The sequence below is a fragment of the Pelecanus crispus genome, chromosome 8 (assembly GCF_030463565.1).
Source record: "Pelecanus crispus isolate bPelCri1 chromosome 8, bPelCri1.pri, whole genome shotgun sequence".
Lineage (NCBI taxonomy): Eukaryota > Metazoa > Chordata > Aves > Pelecaniformes > Pelecanidae > Pelecanus > Pelecanus crispus.
Genome location: NC_134650.1, coordinates 5,367,306 through 5,385,809, shown reverse-complemented (window position 1 = coordinate 5,385,809; position 18,504 = coordinate 5,367,306). Strand labels below are relative to the sequence as shown.

The following is an 18,504-nucleotide window of genomic DNA, read 5'->3' as shown; positions in this document are numbered from 1 at the left end:
CGCGGCGGCTGTTGGCACCTGTGTGTCAGCACCAAACTCGAGTGAGCTGGAACTGAGCAGCTTGGTTTGGATCCAGGAGAAAGAGCAGTTTAAGTAGGAACCTTTTCTTCCTGTAGCAAAATCAATTCTGAAGCAAGTGGAAGGTTTTATTTGACCTTGTCTCTAGTGTGGTGTAGCACTTTCCAATTAGTACAGTGCGGAGCAGCTGCTGGCACAAGCCTTGTTACAAACTGTGCTTTGAAGTGGCTTGGTTTGACCGCTGCGCATGGGAAATACATGAAATGTGTTTATGTACATGAAATGTGTTTGTTTATGTGAGAAGAGGGAGGGAGATAACGGCAGAGTAAGTAGTGGTGGTTGTGCAAAACTTGCATATTTAAGAAGCATATCCTTCAAAATTGACCCATGCTTGTGAAGTGCTGGGCTGCCGGTAGTCAGTGGGATTTGCTAAAGTGGGTCAGTCATTTGAATGTGGAGCAAATATTAAGTACATACCCGAGACATGTGTTTCCGTGGACAGGTTTTCTACTGGAGACATAAGTCGTCCTTTTCCTTTGCTTTATTTGAAAGTGCAAATAAGTGTTGCACATGTTGGAGTCCATGATAAAAAAAATGAGGGCGTGTGGTGGGGAAGCAGAGCTCATCATATTGGTGTAGGGAACAAGCTGCAGCCTGCAGTTAATCCACAGTGTTCATCTGAACGTGATGAAGATTGATCTGATGTCTGTGGGTACTGAAACTATCTAATCATTTATGCCAGCCAGGGAACTTTATCTTGTCTTGCTCTGTCTGGCACTCTTGCCTTGATTCATTGACTAACACCAGGCGGGTTGAAACAACACCACAAATAAGAGCTTGAAATGTTTATAGAGACAGGAAGATGCGGAAGGAGCGCGGTTGTAAACCTGATCCTTGCAAACCTCTTCTAATGATCACAACCCGAGGAAGGTATGAGTGGAGCTGCGGGAGAAAAGGGGTCAGAGGCAGGACCATGAGAAAGAAAAGAGCTGGCCTGTTCTTTGAGCCTTGCAAACATCAAGGAAACAGGAGGATGGAGAAGTGTAAGAGTGTAGATGATAACTGCTGGTGGGAGTCTCATGTGATAAAGAATTGCATGGCTCATTTGTGGCCAGGCTCTGCTGTTATGGACTGAAAATTGGTCTTATTCACAGGTTTTGTACAAAAATTTGGATTAGAATTTTCCTACCTGTTTGTTGAACTTTATTAATGGTTGGTTGTTGCAGTGTCTAGGAGGCCTGGTCTAGAACCAGAATGTCTTTGTGCTAGGTGGTCTAGTAAAGGAACACAGAGAAACCCTCTCTGCCCAGAGAGTTTACTGCCTAAATGCAAAATGAGCTGACAGACGATGCAGGGAGGTAAGGAGACATTATCAGTCAGGTCTGTGAACAGAGGACACGGTGGAGCATCAGCCTTGTTTCATGTATGGTGTAGTCCCGTGACATCGGACTGTGTTTTTCCGATCTCACTAGGTGTATGTTATCCAACTTTCATTGAGTTGAGGTAGGGAGGGGCAGATACACCATGCTGTGAGGGTCTCCTGTGGTATCTTCTGTGTTGTGATTGCTTGGCATGAGTGAGCAGGCTGGAGCAGCATTGGTTGGTTTTGATTTGGCCCAGGTTCTTCAAAATCAGGTCTAGGTTTCTATGCAGGTATTATGTTAACATAAGAGGCTATTGCCTATTTATTGCTCATGTGATATTGCAATTAATGTACAGTATTGACCTTTGACAGCACACTTTGCCTTGTGGCACCTGAACAGGAGGAAACACACAATCGGCAGAACATGCTTTGGTGTTACCTCTTCTCCCGGGCCAACAAGTCATTTGGAAAACCCTCTGGGCTTTTGGCTTCTAATTAAGCTGTTGTGTCGTGTATTTCCTTGTCTTAGTTGACAGCTTAAACAGCTTTAAGAACAATCCTGCCTGTCTGCGAGTTTACTTTAGATCCTTTTGGTAGGATTTTCCCCAGACATCCCAGCAGGTTTAGGTACGTCTCCCAGGGCCTCCCCCAGCTGGGATCTGTCCTGACCTGGGGCCGTCAGGCGTGATGGTAACGTAAATCAGTTGTAGCCGTAACGCCAATGCCAATGTGTGTCTCTTCCAGGTAAGCTCTATGCTGTGGGGGGTTACGATGGAGCGTCCCGTCAGTGCCTTAGTACCGTCGAGCAGTATAACCCAGCCACGAACGAATGGACCTATGTAGCCGACATGAGCACTCGACGCAGCGGTGCAGGTACTGGCTCCGAGATGTGTTCTTACGAGTGGATGATCGCTGGGTTCTCCTCTGCTCATGGAAAGGAAGGAGAAGTGTGTTTTGGCATTGCTGGGCTGGCAAGTGCAACCTGTTGTTTTGCCCTCCTTCCCGTGAGGGGAGAAACCATAATTGCTTAGAAGCTCTCAGCAGCTCTCCTGACTTTGTTAAAATCTGCCAAATTGAAATGAATTTCTGGATTAATGAAATAATGTTTGGTGTTTCTAAGTCGCCTTGCTAACAGATGCATCTCACTTGTGAGCAAAAAGAGTTATCTTTCCAAATTGCCAGCTGCAAGCTCAGCCGGGGACTGGAAAGCCAAGCTGTGCCTCCTTTTCTCCTATCATTCAGGGGTTGTCAGATAAATTTTCCTTTTGGATCTTCTCTGCAAGCATCCAGTGGGTGCTTTGCAGCACAAAGCACATCTGCACTGGGTGATGTGCAGACCAAGTCAAGGTAACAAAATTCATCTCAGATTGCCCCTGCTAAGCTAGTTTTTAGTGTACCTTTTGCTGGCAAGAGTTGGTGATCCGGAGGATTAGAGGAAAGGACATGTAAAAAGGATTATCTTCTAGCCTCGATGATTTCTAACTTACTACATGACCTTAAGCCAGGTAGACACTTGTCCTCTCTGTGGCTGTCCCTGTCTGAAAGGGATAAAAACTCTTGCCCATTGCATTTAAAATCATCTTCAGATGAAAGGGAATGTGTCAATATTGGTCGTATTGCTCAGTGTGTGCAGTGGGTCCTCCCTGATGTCAAATTGCGCAGTTCTCATTTTACAGCAGCCAAAGTGGCAGTTGCCCAGAGGTAGCCAAGCTGGCTCCCTTTGCGTGTGGGCTGAAATGACCCTGCAGATTAAGCTGTGGGGAATTTCCTTCTGAGCTGGGAGGTTGGGAGACTGCTCTCTACACACCATCTTTCTTTCCTCACTTTAATACCTTTTCCATAACTTCAGGTGAGGCAAATATGGTCACACACTGTTGGTTTGAATTCAGTTGGAGAGGTTTTTAGTATCTGCGTGATGCTTAAACCTAGCCTTACAGTGCAACCTTACAGGAGAACAGAATGAGTATCTCGTGCTGTTGACAGCATGTTGAAACACGCAAAACAGTTTGTGCCTGTAGTGAGATGGATTTTAGTGAATTTTCTTTGTTTGAAACACTGAGCACTGCTTTGCAAGTCCATCTCCACACGGCAAGTCCAGCCCTAGGAATGCTCTTGCTTGCCTGCCAAATAGCCTTGCAATTTTGTGTTCCCAACCTGAAAGCTGAGCTCTTCAAGTTCTGGTTGTCACCCAGATGCCCTTCTAGCAGGCACCAGGGAGGGGACTGCCCAGTGCCACTCATCACAAGTGGTGCTGCAGAGTGACTATCGTACAGCTCCATAAATGAGACTGTGCGGAGAGCTGCCGGCATTGCCGTCCCGGTGCTGACATCTAGCGGAGGTGAGGACTGGCGTCCCCAAGTCTCAGGGGTGACCCCAATCCAGGCAGAGGAGCTGTGTGGATGTGCGGGTGCTGGCAGTGCTGGGATTGCTGGGCTTTCCCCTCCTGGCAGGGACGTCCCATCTGTGTGTGCCCTGTCTCACCACACAGGGAGTCAGTTTTAGGTGGAGAAGCCTTGGAGTGTTTTTGACTCTTTTACTCTCACAGAAACATAGAATGCTTTGTGTTGGAAGGGACCTTTAGAGCCCACCCAGCCCAGCCCCTGCAGTGCCAGGGACAGCTTTAACCAGCCCAGGGTGCTCAGAGCCCCGTCCAACCTGGCCTGGGATGGTTCTGGGGATGGGGCCTCCACCGCCTCTCTGGGCAACCTGTGCCAGTGCCTCACCACCCTCAGTGTAAAAAATGTCTTGCTTACATGCAGTCTAAATCTATGCTCCTTCAGTTTAAAACCATTACTCCTTGTCCTGTCACAACAGGCCTTGCTAAAAAGCTTGTCCCCATCCTTCTTGTAGGCCCCCTTTAAGCATTGAAAGGCCACAGTAAGGTCTCCCCGCAGCCTTCTCTTCTCCAGGCTGAACACCCCCAGCTCCCTCAGCCTGTCATCGTAGCAGAGGTGCCCCAGCCCTCGGATCATTTTTGTGGCCTCCTCTGGACCTGCTCCAACAGGTCCATGTCCTTCTTGTGCTGAGGGCTCCAGAGCTGGACTCTCCTACTCGCTTGAATTAGTTTACTAATTAAATTACTTCTTAAAAGTGTAAAATTTTTGCTAACAGCTGGGTATGGTCAAATGCTAAGGCACTGCAAACCCAGGTTGCTGGGCTCAGATGCAGTCGGCTTTCCTCGCCAGTTAAATGCGTTCCCATTCCCCAGTCAACTGGAAGCCACCAGCTCTGGGGCCAGGACATATACTGGGATGTATTCTGCTTTCTTAGATGGTGCATGTTGGAGTACCTCAACCAGACTGAGAATTTCACCAAGTAAGGTGGATGTTTATGGCAGAGATTAATTACCAGTGTTTTCCAGAGATGAACCATGAATCCCAATGTCATGTTGGGATTTCAACACCTCTTGGTGCAGCAAGAGATGGCTAGTCAAAGACAAACCCAGCAGTAGCAAGTTAAGAAAATCTGGAGAAGAGAGAGGTGATGGTGGTAGACCTGAGGCAGCGTTCCTGTCCCCCAAACAGTGGTGTGCCTGCTGGAGTTTTAATTCATCAGTCAGTCTCAGTTAGGTGCTGGCCCATTTTTGGGTGAGGGAGGAGCAATAATGCTCAGATGGTTTCCCTTCCTGCCTTATGTTGCTGTCCTGCAGGTGGAGCACAGCAGCTGCTGTGGTCTGTGTTCCTGCTGACCATGGCAAGACTCGGAGCAATGTGACACATCATATTTTTGGGATGTGACACACCACCAGGAGATGTTCCCGTGGCATGGGAGTTGCCCTGTCATTCCCAGAGACCGAGCTAAGGGCCTGCAAAAGTGGCTGGGAAGGTGGCCTTGGAAGCACCTTGTCTATGCCAAGTGCTGCTGCCATGTTTGGGGGAAGGAGTTGGGGGAGAGGAACGCAGTGACAGCCTCAGCAACTGAAGCCAGTGAGTTGTTGAGTGTTCAAGGGATGAAGCCATGTGGCACAAAGGCAGCAGGAAAAGCAAAAATAAAGCTCCTGGAAGTGGGAATCAAGCTTAAAAGCAAAGGGCCCCATAGCAGAAAAGATCAGGCAGACAGGGACAAGGTGGAGTGGGATGCAGTGGTCAGGGAGGTAAAGGGAAGAGAGAACAAGTCAGTCCAAAGAGATTGAATAAAGGGAGATGAATGTTGTGGGACTAGACTGTTGATCTCGGACTGAGATCTACCTGAGAAGAAGCACAGCCCTGAAAGATAGGACATCTGCCAGGTGTTACTGCTCAGGTCTGCTGTAATGCCACGTGGTGGTTGGGTGGAGAGTTGACCATGTCCCAGGTGATCTTGAGGCACATGTGGCCCATGTTTTGGAAATGCCTTGGAGAGGTCAAGACAATACCCAGCAGAAGACCCAGGGACATGCAACCCTTTCCCCTGTACGTCTGGCTAATGTTGGGCTCTGTTTGGCAGGTGTTGGTGTTCTCAGCGGGCTGCTATACGCTACCGGAGGGCACGATGGCCCCTTAGTAAGGAAGAGTGTAGAAGTCTACGATCCAGGAACAAACACCTGGAAGCAAGTAGCAGACATGAATATGTGTAGAAGAAATGCAGGTAACCATAATAAGCCTTTCTGTGGTGCTTGCTTGTAGTTGTCTGTGTGGTTTTTAATGTGACTAATGTGCTAGTGATGTAAGTGTTCAGTATTGTAAGAAAGTGATAAAAATGGAAGATGATGTATCTGCTTGGGAATGAATCAGAATGTGGCAGGCGACGTGTCGTCGGGGATGAGTTAGCCCACGTCTAACCGTCTGTGCTCTGCTTTGAGGTGTGTGTGCAGTGAATGGTCTCCTCTACGTGGTGGGAGGAGATGATGGTTCCTGTAATTTGGCCTCAGTGGAATACTACAACCCCATCACGGACAAGTGGACATTATTACCAACCAGCATGAGCACAGGGAGAAGTTATGCAGGTAAATAGTCAGTGGGAGAGCTGGCAACAGCTGGGGTCATTCATAAACTCATGGGCTGTGCCTCCTGAAGCTTTAATTTTACATTTTTGTGTGTTTTATGTGGCTTTCAGTAGAGGAACATTTCATAGAAATAGTAGACACCTCTCTCTCTGCTAGCCTGTTGCTGGTCTTTGGCTTTGCAGGGTGATCTTACCCACATCGCAAGCCAGGAATTGTTCCTACGATAACTGCATCTCCGTCCATTCTTACAACAGGTGTGGCTGTGATTCACAAACCGTTGTGACACATGATCAAGCCAACGCAAGGAGCAGAAGTGAAGTGGATCCAGCTAGGTGGTGTTGGGAAGGTGACTGACCTCTGACTTGACCCATCTCATTGCTGTTAACGTCTTAGCATGACAAGTGATAACATTACAAACATCATCTGCTCTGCGGTGGATTGTGTAGCAAAGCAAAAATCCTTCTGGGGACCTGTTCCATGCTAGACACGAGGTGTTGCTTGTTATCTGTGGTGCAATCAACTGTTCTTCTCAATGGCTACTGTCCCGAGATAAACACTGTGCTTGAACTGCAGGCACCGAATTTCTTGTGTGAAACAAAACTGCTACGTTTGGGCATGTGAGTAAAAATGAACACTTCTGGATTTCTTCACTACTGATGCTCCGTGCACATTATCGGTTGAACTGTTTACTCACTGTGCCTGGAGGGTGGACTTTACTACTGGCAGTGGAAACTTCTGAGTACCAACGGAGAAAAGCAGTCAGCAGAAATGGACTGGAACAGGGTGCTCTGGCTTGAGTGTGACGCTGTCTCAGTCATACATTTGTATATGCCACTGGACTACTGTATGTATCCCTGAAATGCTTGTCCTACGGTGGAAATAAATACCATGAGATTTTTCTACTTGCCATGAATGCTGTTTGCTGTACGTGATGGGACCTGCTGGGCAGTGTCTTCCCTGGGGCTGAAGTCTCAGCACCTGAACCATGCAAAACTTTGCAACCCCACAAAACGCGTGCTGTTCCCATGGGGTTTATTGCTCCTGTGAAACAAATGTTGCTTGAATAGAAAGTATTCCCAACCCATGCATTTCAGCTGTGCTGAAAGCCCCAGTTCTAGCTCTGTCCAGCATCTCGATGCCATTTCATTATAGACTGTTTAGATGTTAAAAGAAATACCTTATGGTGCCATTAATGTAGAGACATTGCCTACAGCGAGAATGCTCTGTCACCCAAGCAGTGATTAATGAGCAAGGTAAAATACCTGCAGTGTTTTAATGCTTCCAGAGTATGGAGCTTAACTAATCACTGTCACTGTAATTGCTATTTTAATCTTGTCTGTACTGAAGGCGTTCCTCTATTAGTATGAAGAATTCATAAGATTGTTCAAAACAGACAAATCTAGATCCAGCTGTAATGTAGCTGTCTTGCTTACATCCCAAATTCTTAAAGCTTCCTGGTTAAGAAGATGTTTGACTTTAAAATACCTTTTTGTGTCTCCTTCTGAGCTCTGGAATGTTTCTGCATACAGGGGTGGACTCCCAAAAGACTCCCCAGCTGAAGAGAACTAATGAAGACAAATATTTTCTCTCCTTTTTTTTTTTTTTTTTGTGTTTTTGTTTTGTTTTCCCCTCTGTAGGTCAGCTGAGGCTTTTTGTAGTGGGCAACTGGCATGCGGGACAGAATCTGCCCATGTTACTGTTGAGCTCCAGCACTTACCACTGCTCTGCTGGTTTCTTTCTCCATAGATCTCCTAACAAAAAGACTCCGTGTGACCTTCTACAGTAAAAAAGAAAAATAAGTGAAAATTTATTTCAGAGGGATCTAAGGCTACATGACCTTGTGCAGCTTTTGTAGAGGCGTAGGTTAGTTCTGTAAATAAGTAGATTTTTTTAGTGTTGGAGTTGACGCAGTCCTTGTAAGATGGGTGCCTGTTCACTTTGGGGGAAACACCACCTACCTTTGCTGCGTTACCTCCCACAGCAGGGCTGACCTTCATGGGGAACGTTAGGTAGCACCCACTCCTCTTTGGATGTTCTTGTTTTTACAAATGAAAGCAAACTGTCCAAAGAAATGGTAGTGTTATTCTTGATGTCTACCCTTCCATTGTATGTCAGCTCAGAGGTCTTGAAAAATAATAATTAAAAAAAAATTAGTGTTTTCTATCGTACCCTTTAAACCTTTTGCTTTGGGTTCTACACTCTGCAGTGAAATGTGCCAAAGTAGTAGTACGACATGCTGCTCTCTTACGAGGTGTTGCTTGCTTACTGTAAAAACTATCGAGGCTGGTAGAAACGTATTCCTGACTGCAGCTGCCTTCAGATCGGAGTCCTGAGATGGATCTTCACAGTGACATTAGCAAGAGGATGCCTTGGTTTGGACTGACTCAAATTCACTGCCCCAAAAGCAAACACCAGAAGGTGTTTCCCTTTCACTCAGCCTGTGGGAATAGAGGATAAAATGGCTCAGGCAAAGCATTTTGGTCAGTTAAGCATCTCTTGCTAGACTGAGATGACTGGACAAGGGTGGACGAGCATTTGGGCACACATGGCCCTCATTAGGTCTGGTATAGACATAGGGAACGTAAAGCCCTAGTATATAGCCCAACTACAGCTCACTAGTGGGAAACAGTTACCAGCTAACCTCACTTATAGCATCACTGGAGCAAAGGCAAATATTACCCAGAGACTAAGAGTTTACGTGGGCTAGAGATAGAAAGTAGTAGTTAGTGCTAGAGAGATGCAAGTTTGAAATTTGTTGTGTTTGTCAGATGTTGTGAAAGGTGAACATTCCTGAAAGCTGGATAATTTTTCCCCTGCTATACATCTCTTTATAAACCTTCCTTGCTTATGAGGAAAATGGTTTTTGGTGTTTTTCTGCTATTGTAAAATGGCATTTCTGCCCACTGCTGGCCCAGACCTGTGGCTTGCTGGACAGGGCTAGGACTCACAGCCCTTACCAGGGACGTGTTCCTGGCTGCAGCCAGTTCTTCTCGATGGCGAATGACACGTTTCTTTCTTTCTTTCTCAAACGTTGCAGTGTTATGCAAGTCAAGTGACCTCGTTTTCCAGCTATGCAATACGAACAACCGTAACACGTGACGAACCAGCTGTATCCCCCCCCTTGAAATGCTTCTTGAATTTGTCTCTTTGGTGTGTAGTTTCATGTTTGTATTGTTAATTCTGAGCACCTGAGCCAGATCCTTTAAAGATTGCCTTTTTCTAGGACTGAAAACGTAGCATTAGCGCTAACAAATGTTACTGTAAATATTTTTATAAGATAATTTTAAATAATTTTTTGGATTGCTTTTTATGGTCATCAATGACACTTCTGTTAAATTCTGGATCTAATTCTTACACTCCAGTGCAGTTTTTGCTGGCCATGATGTAGGTGTGAATCTGTATGTTTTCTGCACAAGAAATTAAATGTTGTAACTAAGATCTGGGATAGCTCTTATGGTGATTTTAACGTATTAGAAGGACGGCATTGGGCTCAACATTATGAGATAAATTAAAATCCATTACCTCAGTCACCAGTACGCTCTTAGATTGTTAGTTATTTTACAACAATTTCAATACCCTGATTTAATTTTCTTGTGCCACGTGTTTGCTTCCGAGTCAGCTTGGTGGACCAGCTGTCTCTCAGCGGTTTCGTTTCTTGTCTCCTGTGTGAGCGTGGTGCTGCTTGAAGACAGAGGATGCCATGCACACAACAGTGCACGCGTGCAAACCCCCCAGGCTGCCAAAACCAGTGAAATTATTGCCGGAGGTTTTGTCAAAGCTTTACAACCCGCACTCAGGCTGCTTCTTTGCAATGGTCCTTTGTGAATATGAAGGCTTTCCTCAGCTTCTGTTGTCGGCTCTTTTGGGGGGTCACCGTGTGTTGACCCCCCTGTGGGATTGTGGCCGTGGGTTTCCCAAAGGTGACTTTGCTCTTGCGGAGAGAGCATCCCCGCAGATGTGCACCCACAAAACCCAACGGCATCGCGTGTGAGTACACGCGCTGCTGGGTTTGCAAAACAGGCAAGTGCATGTGAAGCAGGATAGATTTGCCTCAAGCAATCTGTTGTTTAAACAAGTTTGAATCAAGTCCATCTTTTCCATTTGTGCCTAATAGATAAATTGGGAGTGATTAAAACCAATTTTCAGTTCATTCAGTTTATCCAAATACTTTTTTTGTACAGATCTGTACAGCACTGTAATTACCATAAATATACTTGGCAGCATTTGCATGACACCACCATGAAAGCTTAATACTGTTCTCTCATTTGCAGTGTTTGGAGACCAAAATCCTTAACATGCAGCGATGTGTGATGCCTATTTGTCAAGCTAACATGATGGTTCAACAGATAAATGCAGCTCGTTGTAACCTTTGGGATTTGTTACTAATAAAATGTCGTATCAAAGCAGTTGCCCCCTTGGCTTAACATCATGCCCACTAATCACAGTCACATGAGCATAATTTGTTGCTCACAGCTACAGCGTTTGGGAGTGTGTTAGATATTATAGTCTGGAAATGAGTGAATTTACTTTTTTCCTCTGCCCTTATGTTTCTTTATGGGTTTATAAATTATTTTCCTCTACAGTGACAATAAATAAATATTGAGAATTTTAATTTGTATATTTTCTGTATTAAAAAACCCTTTAAGAAAAATGGACGATTGTGAAATAATTTACCTGGGTGTGAAATTCTTTGTTTTTGTAAAACAGACTTTGTTGGTTCAATAGCTGACAGTATAATGTAATGAGTCAGTTGACTGTTTAAGCTAATTTTTTTAATTAAAGATTTTTTGCATGAGTGTGAAGGACCAAGGACTTTGCAAAGTAATTTTCTTGACAGCTCTCTTGTCCAGTGCAATGAACGACTCAAGAAACATTCTTCACTGGCATATTTATATTATAAAAGAAAATCTCGTTGTAGTTTCCCGTCCTTTAATTTGAATAAAAACTGGACTAATGAAACTCTTCTGGGTCCATTTTGATTTCATTGGCTTCTGACAGCAAGGAACATTCTCATCACTCCAGATGGCTTTTTTTTCCCCTCTTTAATTACAGCAAATACAAACCCTGGGTTTACTTTGTGTCCTTGGAAGCGGGGCAGCGGTACTCACGCATGCCGATGCTGAGAGGTCCAAATGCTGGAGGAGACGCTGCCCTGATGCCTGGCTCTGATGTTTTCCCGGAGTCTGCGCTGCTCCTTTTCCAAGGGAAGTTTAAGGCTGTTTGGCTGCTGGGGTGCAGGAGAAGAGCAATTCCTCTTGGGGGTGGGAAAGCCCTTGGTTAGGGGCATTGGTGGCAGAAGATGACCTTTTAGTGAATGCGATTGGGAAGAGAGAAAACATGAAAAAGGGGAGTTTACCCCCATGGGCTCAATATTTCTTAATAACACCATAAAGTAACACATTTCCTACACCACTGGAAAGATCAACACATGTAGCAGGTAGCACAACTCATTTTGTCTTAGGCTTATGATATGTCTCACTGAGCTCTCTAGTTTTCTAGAAATGCTTCTCATGCCTTGTCTGTTAATAACAACGTATGACGTCAAATTTACCACGTGGGATCCTGATATTTAATTGCCTGATGAACACAGGTGATGATGTATTGTGGGTTGCTCTGCGCAGCTGGGGGACTTTGCAACTATTCCTTATTTTATTTCACAATTACTTGTTTCCCGCACAGTTGACCCCATTTTATTCATAAACTGATAAATCTAGAAACCGAGGAAGTTGTGGCGGAAGAAAATCCTTTGCAATACAGGAAGAAATCTCACTACCTTGATTTTGCTGCCTAATTTTTTTCTATCATTATTGTTTTTTTTTTCTTTTTGCATCCTACATTTTAATCTTCTGGCGTGTGTTGCACCCCAGATTTCACCCTTGGCAGGGCACGGACCATATAGCAATATCTATCTCCCACCTTGTCTCATCCGCCTCAGCAGGGCAAGTGCTTTTGCAGCGAGGAAAGGAAATACGGAGAAAACTCACCCAGCGGGGTTGTATGGAGGAGGAGCTCTGGTCCCTGACCGAATTGAGCATTTTCCCCCACCGCTGCACTGGGCAGCACATGTGAGCCCAGCAAGTTCAGGTCCTACCTCGTCTCTGCTGGTACACCACGTGGCTCTCGTGCTCCTGGCTTGCAGGAGGGCTGCTTCCAGGGAGCATCACTGATGTTGAGACATGTGGTGATGTTGAGACTTTCACCTACTGGAAGACACTTGCTATGTTGCCCCCTAAATGCTCTCTCTAATAAGCAAGCTGGTCTCCTGAACTTCCCAGAGGTGATGCTCGCTCCTGTTGTTCTCCTGCAGACTCCCTTGCACCCACGCATTTCTCAAGCTGGGTGCCCCAGCCTGGGTTGCTGTTGCCAAGCTCAGAAAAACAGCTCGCCTCTTTGTTGCTGGGTAGCAGGCATTTTGAAATAACCCAGGATGAGATACACCTCTTCTGCAACAGCGATACTGTATAATTTGGGACATGAGTCATCCAGAAACGGAATCAAAGGTAGGGCAGAAAACAACCCCAGCTATGGAAATTGCAAACATCTGATGAAAGATGTACCTATTTAATTGTAGACCTAAATGAATAAATACGGCCGAAGAGGGATTCCCTGCATCCCTGTGCCCTGAACTGTAGTGGCAATTTGCCCAGAACCTCCTTTTTCCAAGCAACAATGATGTGGCCTGGAGATGGGATGTGGATGTGGTGGCTTCAGAAGGCAAAATTGCTTCTCACCTGGCTGGCGGCTTGTTCTTTGGCTGTGCTGAGGGTGCTGTGTGAAGGCAAAAATAATTGCAATTAAAAAACCCACATTTGTTGGCTGCTTCTGTACAAAAATAGCCTCTAGGAGGCACAGGACCACTACAAAAATGTTGCCATGAACCACACAGGGATTCCTAGAGCATCCCACAGTTGCTCAGTGACTAATGATATTGCTTCATATAATGTTATTCTGCGCTGTAAACAAGCACGAAATCACTTAACTACTTAGTGACATGAAATATTCTAAGAAATTTTCCAAAGTGATTAATGTTAACGTTCTTGTTCAGCAAATTGAATGAGATTTAATTGGCACAGCTGCTGAAGCTCAAAGCATTTGATTCGGCCCTGATTTACAAACTATATTATCAGGAGGCTTCTCCTTCCCTTTCTTTCATTGTGAACCTCCAGAGTCTCTGCTAAGCATATTGCTGAGTAAATTACAGGTCTTAAAATGTTAAAGTCTCTTTTTTCAGTCAGTAAAACTTCTAAAGGCACCCTTTAAAGGATGCACAACGCCTGTCCCAAAGGATCTGCTCTCCTCTAAAGCATAAGAAGTTTAACTGTTATTTTTGAATGTCCTTCTCATACTTCTTTACATTATACTCTTTCTACAATGTTATCTCGCCCAATGGTGAGTTCGTCCCGCTGGGTGAATGCTGCAGTATAGTTTAAATCATGTGCTTGAAGTCAAGAGTTGTGTTGGGACAGAAATGAACCCTGAGATTTTATTTGATATTTATTAAGGATTTTTAAGCCCAAGCGGTTTCTGCTGGCGAGTCCCAGCTGCCAGACCTGTGCAGGCAACAACAGAAAAACTGCACTTGTTTGGAAGACAGTTTTAATTGCATTACAACTGGTACATACACTGTTTTCTTCTTTCCTTTTTTAACCTGGGAAGGGGCATCCCTTTGTGCCCTGCATTTTGCCCCACGCAGCTCAGCTTTCCTGAATCTACCTAAAGAAATTACTGGGCTTTTGTTTTTCTGCCAGAGGAGCAGGGCAAGTCCCATGGATCTGAGACACACGCAGACAGAATATTTTGTTTTACTCACAACCAAATCTCCGCCTGGTGCTGCATTCTGCCTCCCTGCAACTTTCCTACCTGGAACACTTTGCCTACTGTATGTATTGTAAAATAGCTCCGGTGTGAATGGCACGAAGCTTCCAGCTTTGCAGGGCTCCTGTGCTCGCAAAGTCACCGTGCTGGTGTGCCGGGGGAGCTCAGTGCCGCCCTTCCAGCTGGAGCTACGGGCGCCTGAGCCAAATTAGAGTTCAGGTCTTGATGACTGGGAAACATTGCATGCAGCCCCTCCTCCTCCTAGGCTGGAACCCTTGCCAAGTTACTCTGTGTTTTGGGTTTTTTTTCTTTCTTTTTTCATGACAGAGTTTTCTCTGCTGGAAACTATAGTATTTATACAGTATTTATAGAGCTACAGTCTTCCAGACAGCTCTAATTTAATTCAGAATTGGATAATATTTCTTACCTGCATAAGGAAAGTTTAATGAACTATCAATTTGCATGTTATCTGTTTAGTTTTAAATGCAATAATGTATATGAAGCATGTAGTCATGTGTGCTTTAATGCATTGCTGTAGCGGTTGCATCGCAGGGCACATGTTATGTGCCAGAGCGCTGGAGCTTTGACCCGGTGCCCAGAAATCCCTGAGGCAGCTGCACAGACCTGAAGTGATAACAGACCTCAGTTAGTCAGTGGAAAATATGCTGTTGATAAGTTGCAGCTAATTTATGGACTAGCGGGAAACAGCCCGGGACACTTAATTTGCGGTAACCTAGAAAGGTGACCATCACAAAATCATTCCAGGAGTGTTAGATTTTGTCTAAATTGACTTTCCAAGTTCAGATCAGGTTTCAACAACTGAGGGTTTTTACACTAAATGAGTTTCTAAGATTTTAGGACCTATCTCTACCATCCAACCTGATATTAGGGAACCACTTGCTGGCTGTGATTCTGAGTGCTGCTTCTCCATTTATGCTCCGGTCTGACCACGCCATGCCAAAACACCCCTCGGTTAACAGCGTGCTGTGAGATCGGTGGTTCATGACCCGCTTGCCCTGGCTTCTCCTCCGTGGTTCCTAAAATCCCCCTTAGATGAGGCTTTGCAAAGAACAGAGGCTGCAGGCCATGTCTTAGCCTGTATCTGCCGTGCGGTGCCGTGGTCCAGGCTTAAGCCGGTGGATGGAGCAAAAGCAAAAGGAGGTTCAAAAGGCCTGCGGCTCGCAAGAGCCCGGAGCATGAGTGCACTGGTGGGCTGCACGTCCTAGACAGCTGGTATGGCTCAAAAATCAGCCCAGTTACTAGTCACGTATGTTGTTTTCAATAGCTATATCTCGAATGTAAAATGTGCTGCTTTTTGGAAAGCATATGAGATACTGGGAATAGTTTGGCTTACCTCGGAAGAAATTAAACCATTATTTTTATATTCTTAGTTAAACTCGATGTTTATTAATATACAAATTATGACACAAATTACAAGAGCAAAACGATCACATCGTCACTGTGAAATGAGTCATTCAGCATGATGCGAAGACTGAGGCTTGGAGCATTAGTAATTTAATTGTTAAAATGGCTATAGCTATAACTGATCCTGGTGGTTACTGGGAACAAGCAGTGACTGCAGCTGCTTTGTTAGGGAGCTACCTTAAAAAAAAAATGCGGGAAACCAGGTGTAAGCAAATTACTTAAAACAGCAACACCTGCTTGATGACTTAAACCTTAACTGTGATCGATTGGTTCAAGCTGCAGGTGTTGACTGCTTCACTTGCATCCATCCCTCCATACTTTCCCTGGTTGCTCTGTGCAAGGGAAGTTTAATCACTTTTCTGGATTTCCTTCTGCTTTTTCTTTGCAAGAAATGCCTTATCCTCCTTGTTGCTCCTAAACAACTTGTCCCACCTGCTGAAGACAGGAGAGTAGTTTCTGTGAAAGTTGCTGTGGTGGAAGTCATGGGAAGCGGTGTCGAGTGTGAAGGGGATGTGCTGGAGCAGGTTCGAAGGGATGTAGTACCCGCTGTGGCCGGAGGAGAGGGCATGTTAAGTGAGGCTGAAGCTGCAGGAGAAATGGTATGTACCAAAGGGCTGGAAGCTCTTAGCACTGGCTTGTGCGTGTTGTATGGGTGGCCTGTTCCTTGGATAGAGACAGGTGCAAGCCCCTCTTGCTACAAATGAGCCTGGTGTCAGGTATTTTGCAGATGGTAGTGGTATTTGTGCAAGATCACAGTGAAGTTTCATGTTTTCTCCATTGTGCCTTCTCCCTACATCCCTAATAATTTATGCTGGAAGAAGAAAAAGTGCTGGGATTCCTTCCTTAAGTGTAGAGGACGTTTTCCTACAAGGAGATGATGTATTGAGCATACAGCATCACAGACTTTCTCTTGGCTTAACCTGTCCTTGGAGCTGGATATTTTCCTGAATAGCTGTTTTACATTTAACTAGTTCCAGTGTTTAACACACTTGTTTATGGCAAAATATCGTAGCCTCTGGTGCCGAATGAAGGAACTACTGATGTTGATGGCAGTGGGACACAGTGAGGCACTGGCTGCAGCCAAGGTGCTGCTGCTGAGGGGCTCCAGCTCGTTTGCAGGTGGGAGGCCGGGTTCTGGCTCCCGTCGGCCGGGTTCTGGCTCCCGTCGGCCGGGTTCTGGCTCCCGTCGGCCGGGTTCTGGCTCCCGTCGGGCTGTGCCAGCGTGGGCGATGTATCGGTGCTATAGCAGGCTGTTTGCTCGTGCAGGGTTTCTGGGTAGTACATGGTCTTGAATGATACCTCAAGCGATACTGCTCCTCTGGTTCATTTCCAGGATGCTATTTATTGTTACTTTTTTTTTTTCTTTCTTTTTTTCCTGCTTCAGCACTTTCCCTTTGTCCCCTATGTGCATGTGGTGTCAATGACACCCAGCCCTGCAGCTGGGGGTACGTTGTGGCTCCAACTGGGTGTCGGGCACGCTGGTGGCAGAGGGGGGTTCAGGGGTGATGTCCCTGTTCACAGAGCCCTCAGCAGTGGCTGAAGAGACGAGTGTCAGTCTTGGTGCTGAAAAGGTGGATGTTGGGAAGTGCAGCCAAGAACAAAGATCCTATCTTTGCAGGAGGATAGATAGAGGTTATAAGAGATTTATCAGGTTGCCATTTGTGCAGGGAGGAAAGGGAAGATAATTCCCATCTGGGTTGTGAAAAATGCCTCTTACCTAGAGACAAACTTCAATTTTTTTTTTTTTTTTTTCCCCTCTCCAGGCTGAAGGTGGCATTGAGCTTTAAAAGTTAAAAAGTATGTAGGTATATTAAACTTGCACAGAAAACAAACCTTAGACCCTCATCCACAGGGAGACTTAGATTTGGGTAAGGGAAACTGGATGGTCTTTTTAGCGCTGTGTGCAAGAGAAAGACAGTGACTGAAAGTTAGTTCCTAGATCAAAGGAGAAGGTACAAGGCAAGAATCTGATTGTGGCAAATGACAAAATACTTTTTTCCCCTAAAATGTACAGAATCAAACCAGTATTTTAAAGTTTCCAGATTTTTCCACGGTTATTTACCTGTGTGTATCCATAGTTTTCAGTAGAAGGGCTGCAAACCAACCCCCCGCCATGAATAAGTGTTTGCAGCAAATATGTGTTGCAGCAAAGATACCTGTTCCTGTGATGATGCACTCTACAAGGTTGATCTATAGGGAATGCATAGCAAATAGCGTCTGCGAGGTGTGCATCTGGGTAGTATATGTGGGGAGCACTGGATAGGAAATGCTCCTTGTGCCCGGTATTCTGTCTTTGTTTTCTTGCTTTCCTGATTTTAATGCTTAGTTCTTTGCAAATTTTGAGTAACGAGATCATGTCATTGATGTCTAAATACAGTAAGGGCTCAGCATCAAGGGCGAGAGAAGGCTCGGTGAAGCACTAGAGCTAAGGCAGTGGTTTTCATGAGGCCCAGCTCTTCCCACATCATCTTATTTTGCTTCAGGCATCTTGACTGATTTGAAGATTGTTTTCACCCCTTCTGCCCTCTCTGCTCCCCAGAGTAGGAACATTACTGAATAATGGCTCATTCAAATTTTAGTAAATAAGGTACTTACAAAATAGCAATTTTTACTGAGAGACATAATTGCCCATTCACAGTTCAGCTGCACTCTGGAATGCCATCTACTGTTCATTGCCAATTTATTATGATTGCACCTTAAATTCACGATGAAGTTTAGGTAAATATGGGTAGAAAGTCTTGTGACGAATTAATCTGTGCATGAAGTAGATCCAGGTATCTTCAGTTATAAAGCAGCCCAAGCATCAAGCAGTGACAGAATACCTACCAGAAAAGGGAGAGAGACAGAAATGTTAATTGTGGTAATAACTTTGCAGGGGAGTAAAGCAGGTGGGTTTGCCCATCTTTGATAGTCTCAAGGTTTTAAGGAGTATGTGATACCATGGAGGCATGGTGTCCCA

The 18,504-nt window shown here is 45.2% G+C and overlaps 1 protein-coding gene across 1 annotated transcript in view; it reads left to right on the top strand.

The window, feature by feature from the left end:
• The window catches only part of KLHL3 (kelch like family member 3), a 47,017-nt gene extending 40,429 nt beyond the window's left edge, over positions 1-6,588 (top strand). Inside the window, exons 12-15 of the mRNA XM_075715129.1 lie at positions 2,126-2,254; positions 5,807-5,947; positions 6,162-6,305; positions 6,560-6,588. Of these exons, the coding sequence (XP_075571244.1) occupies positions 2,126-2,254; positions 5,807-5,947; positions 6,162-6,305; positions 6,560-6,588 (443 nt within the window). The remainder of the gene's footprint in view (positions 1-2,125; positions 2,255-5,806; positions 5,948-6,161; positions 6,306-6,559) is intronic.
• The last annotated feature ends 11,916 nt before the right edge of the window (positions 6,589-18,504 follow it).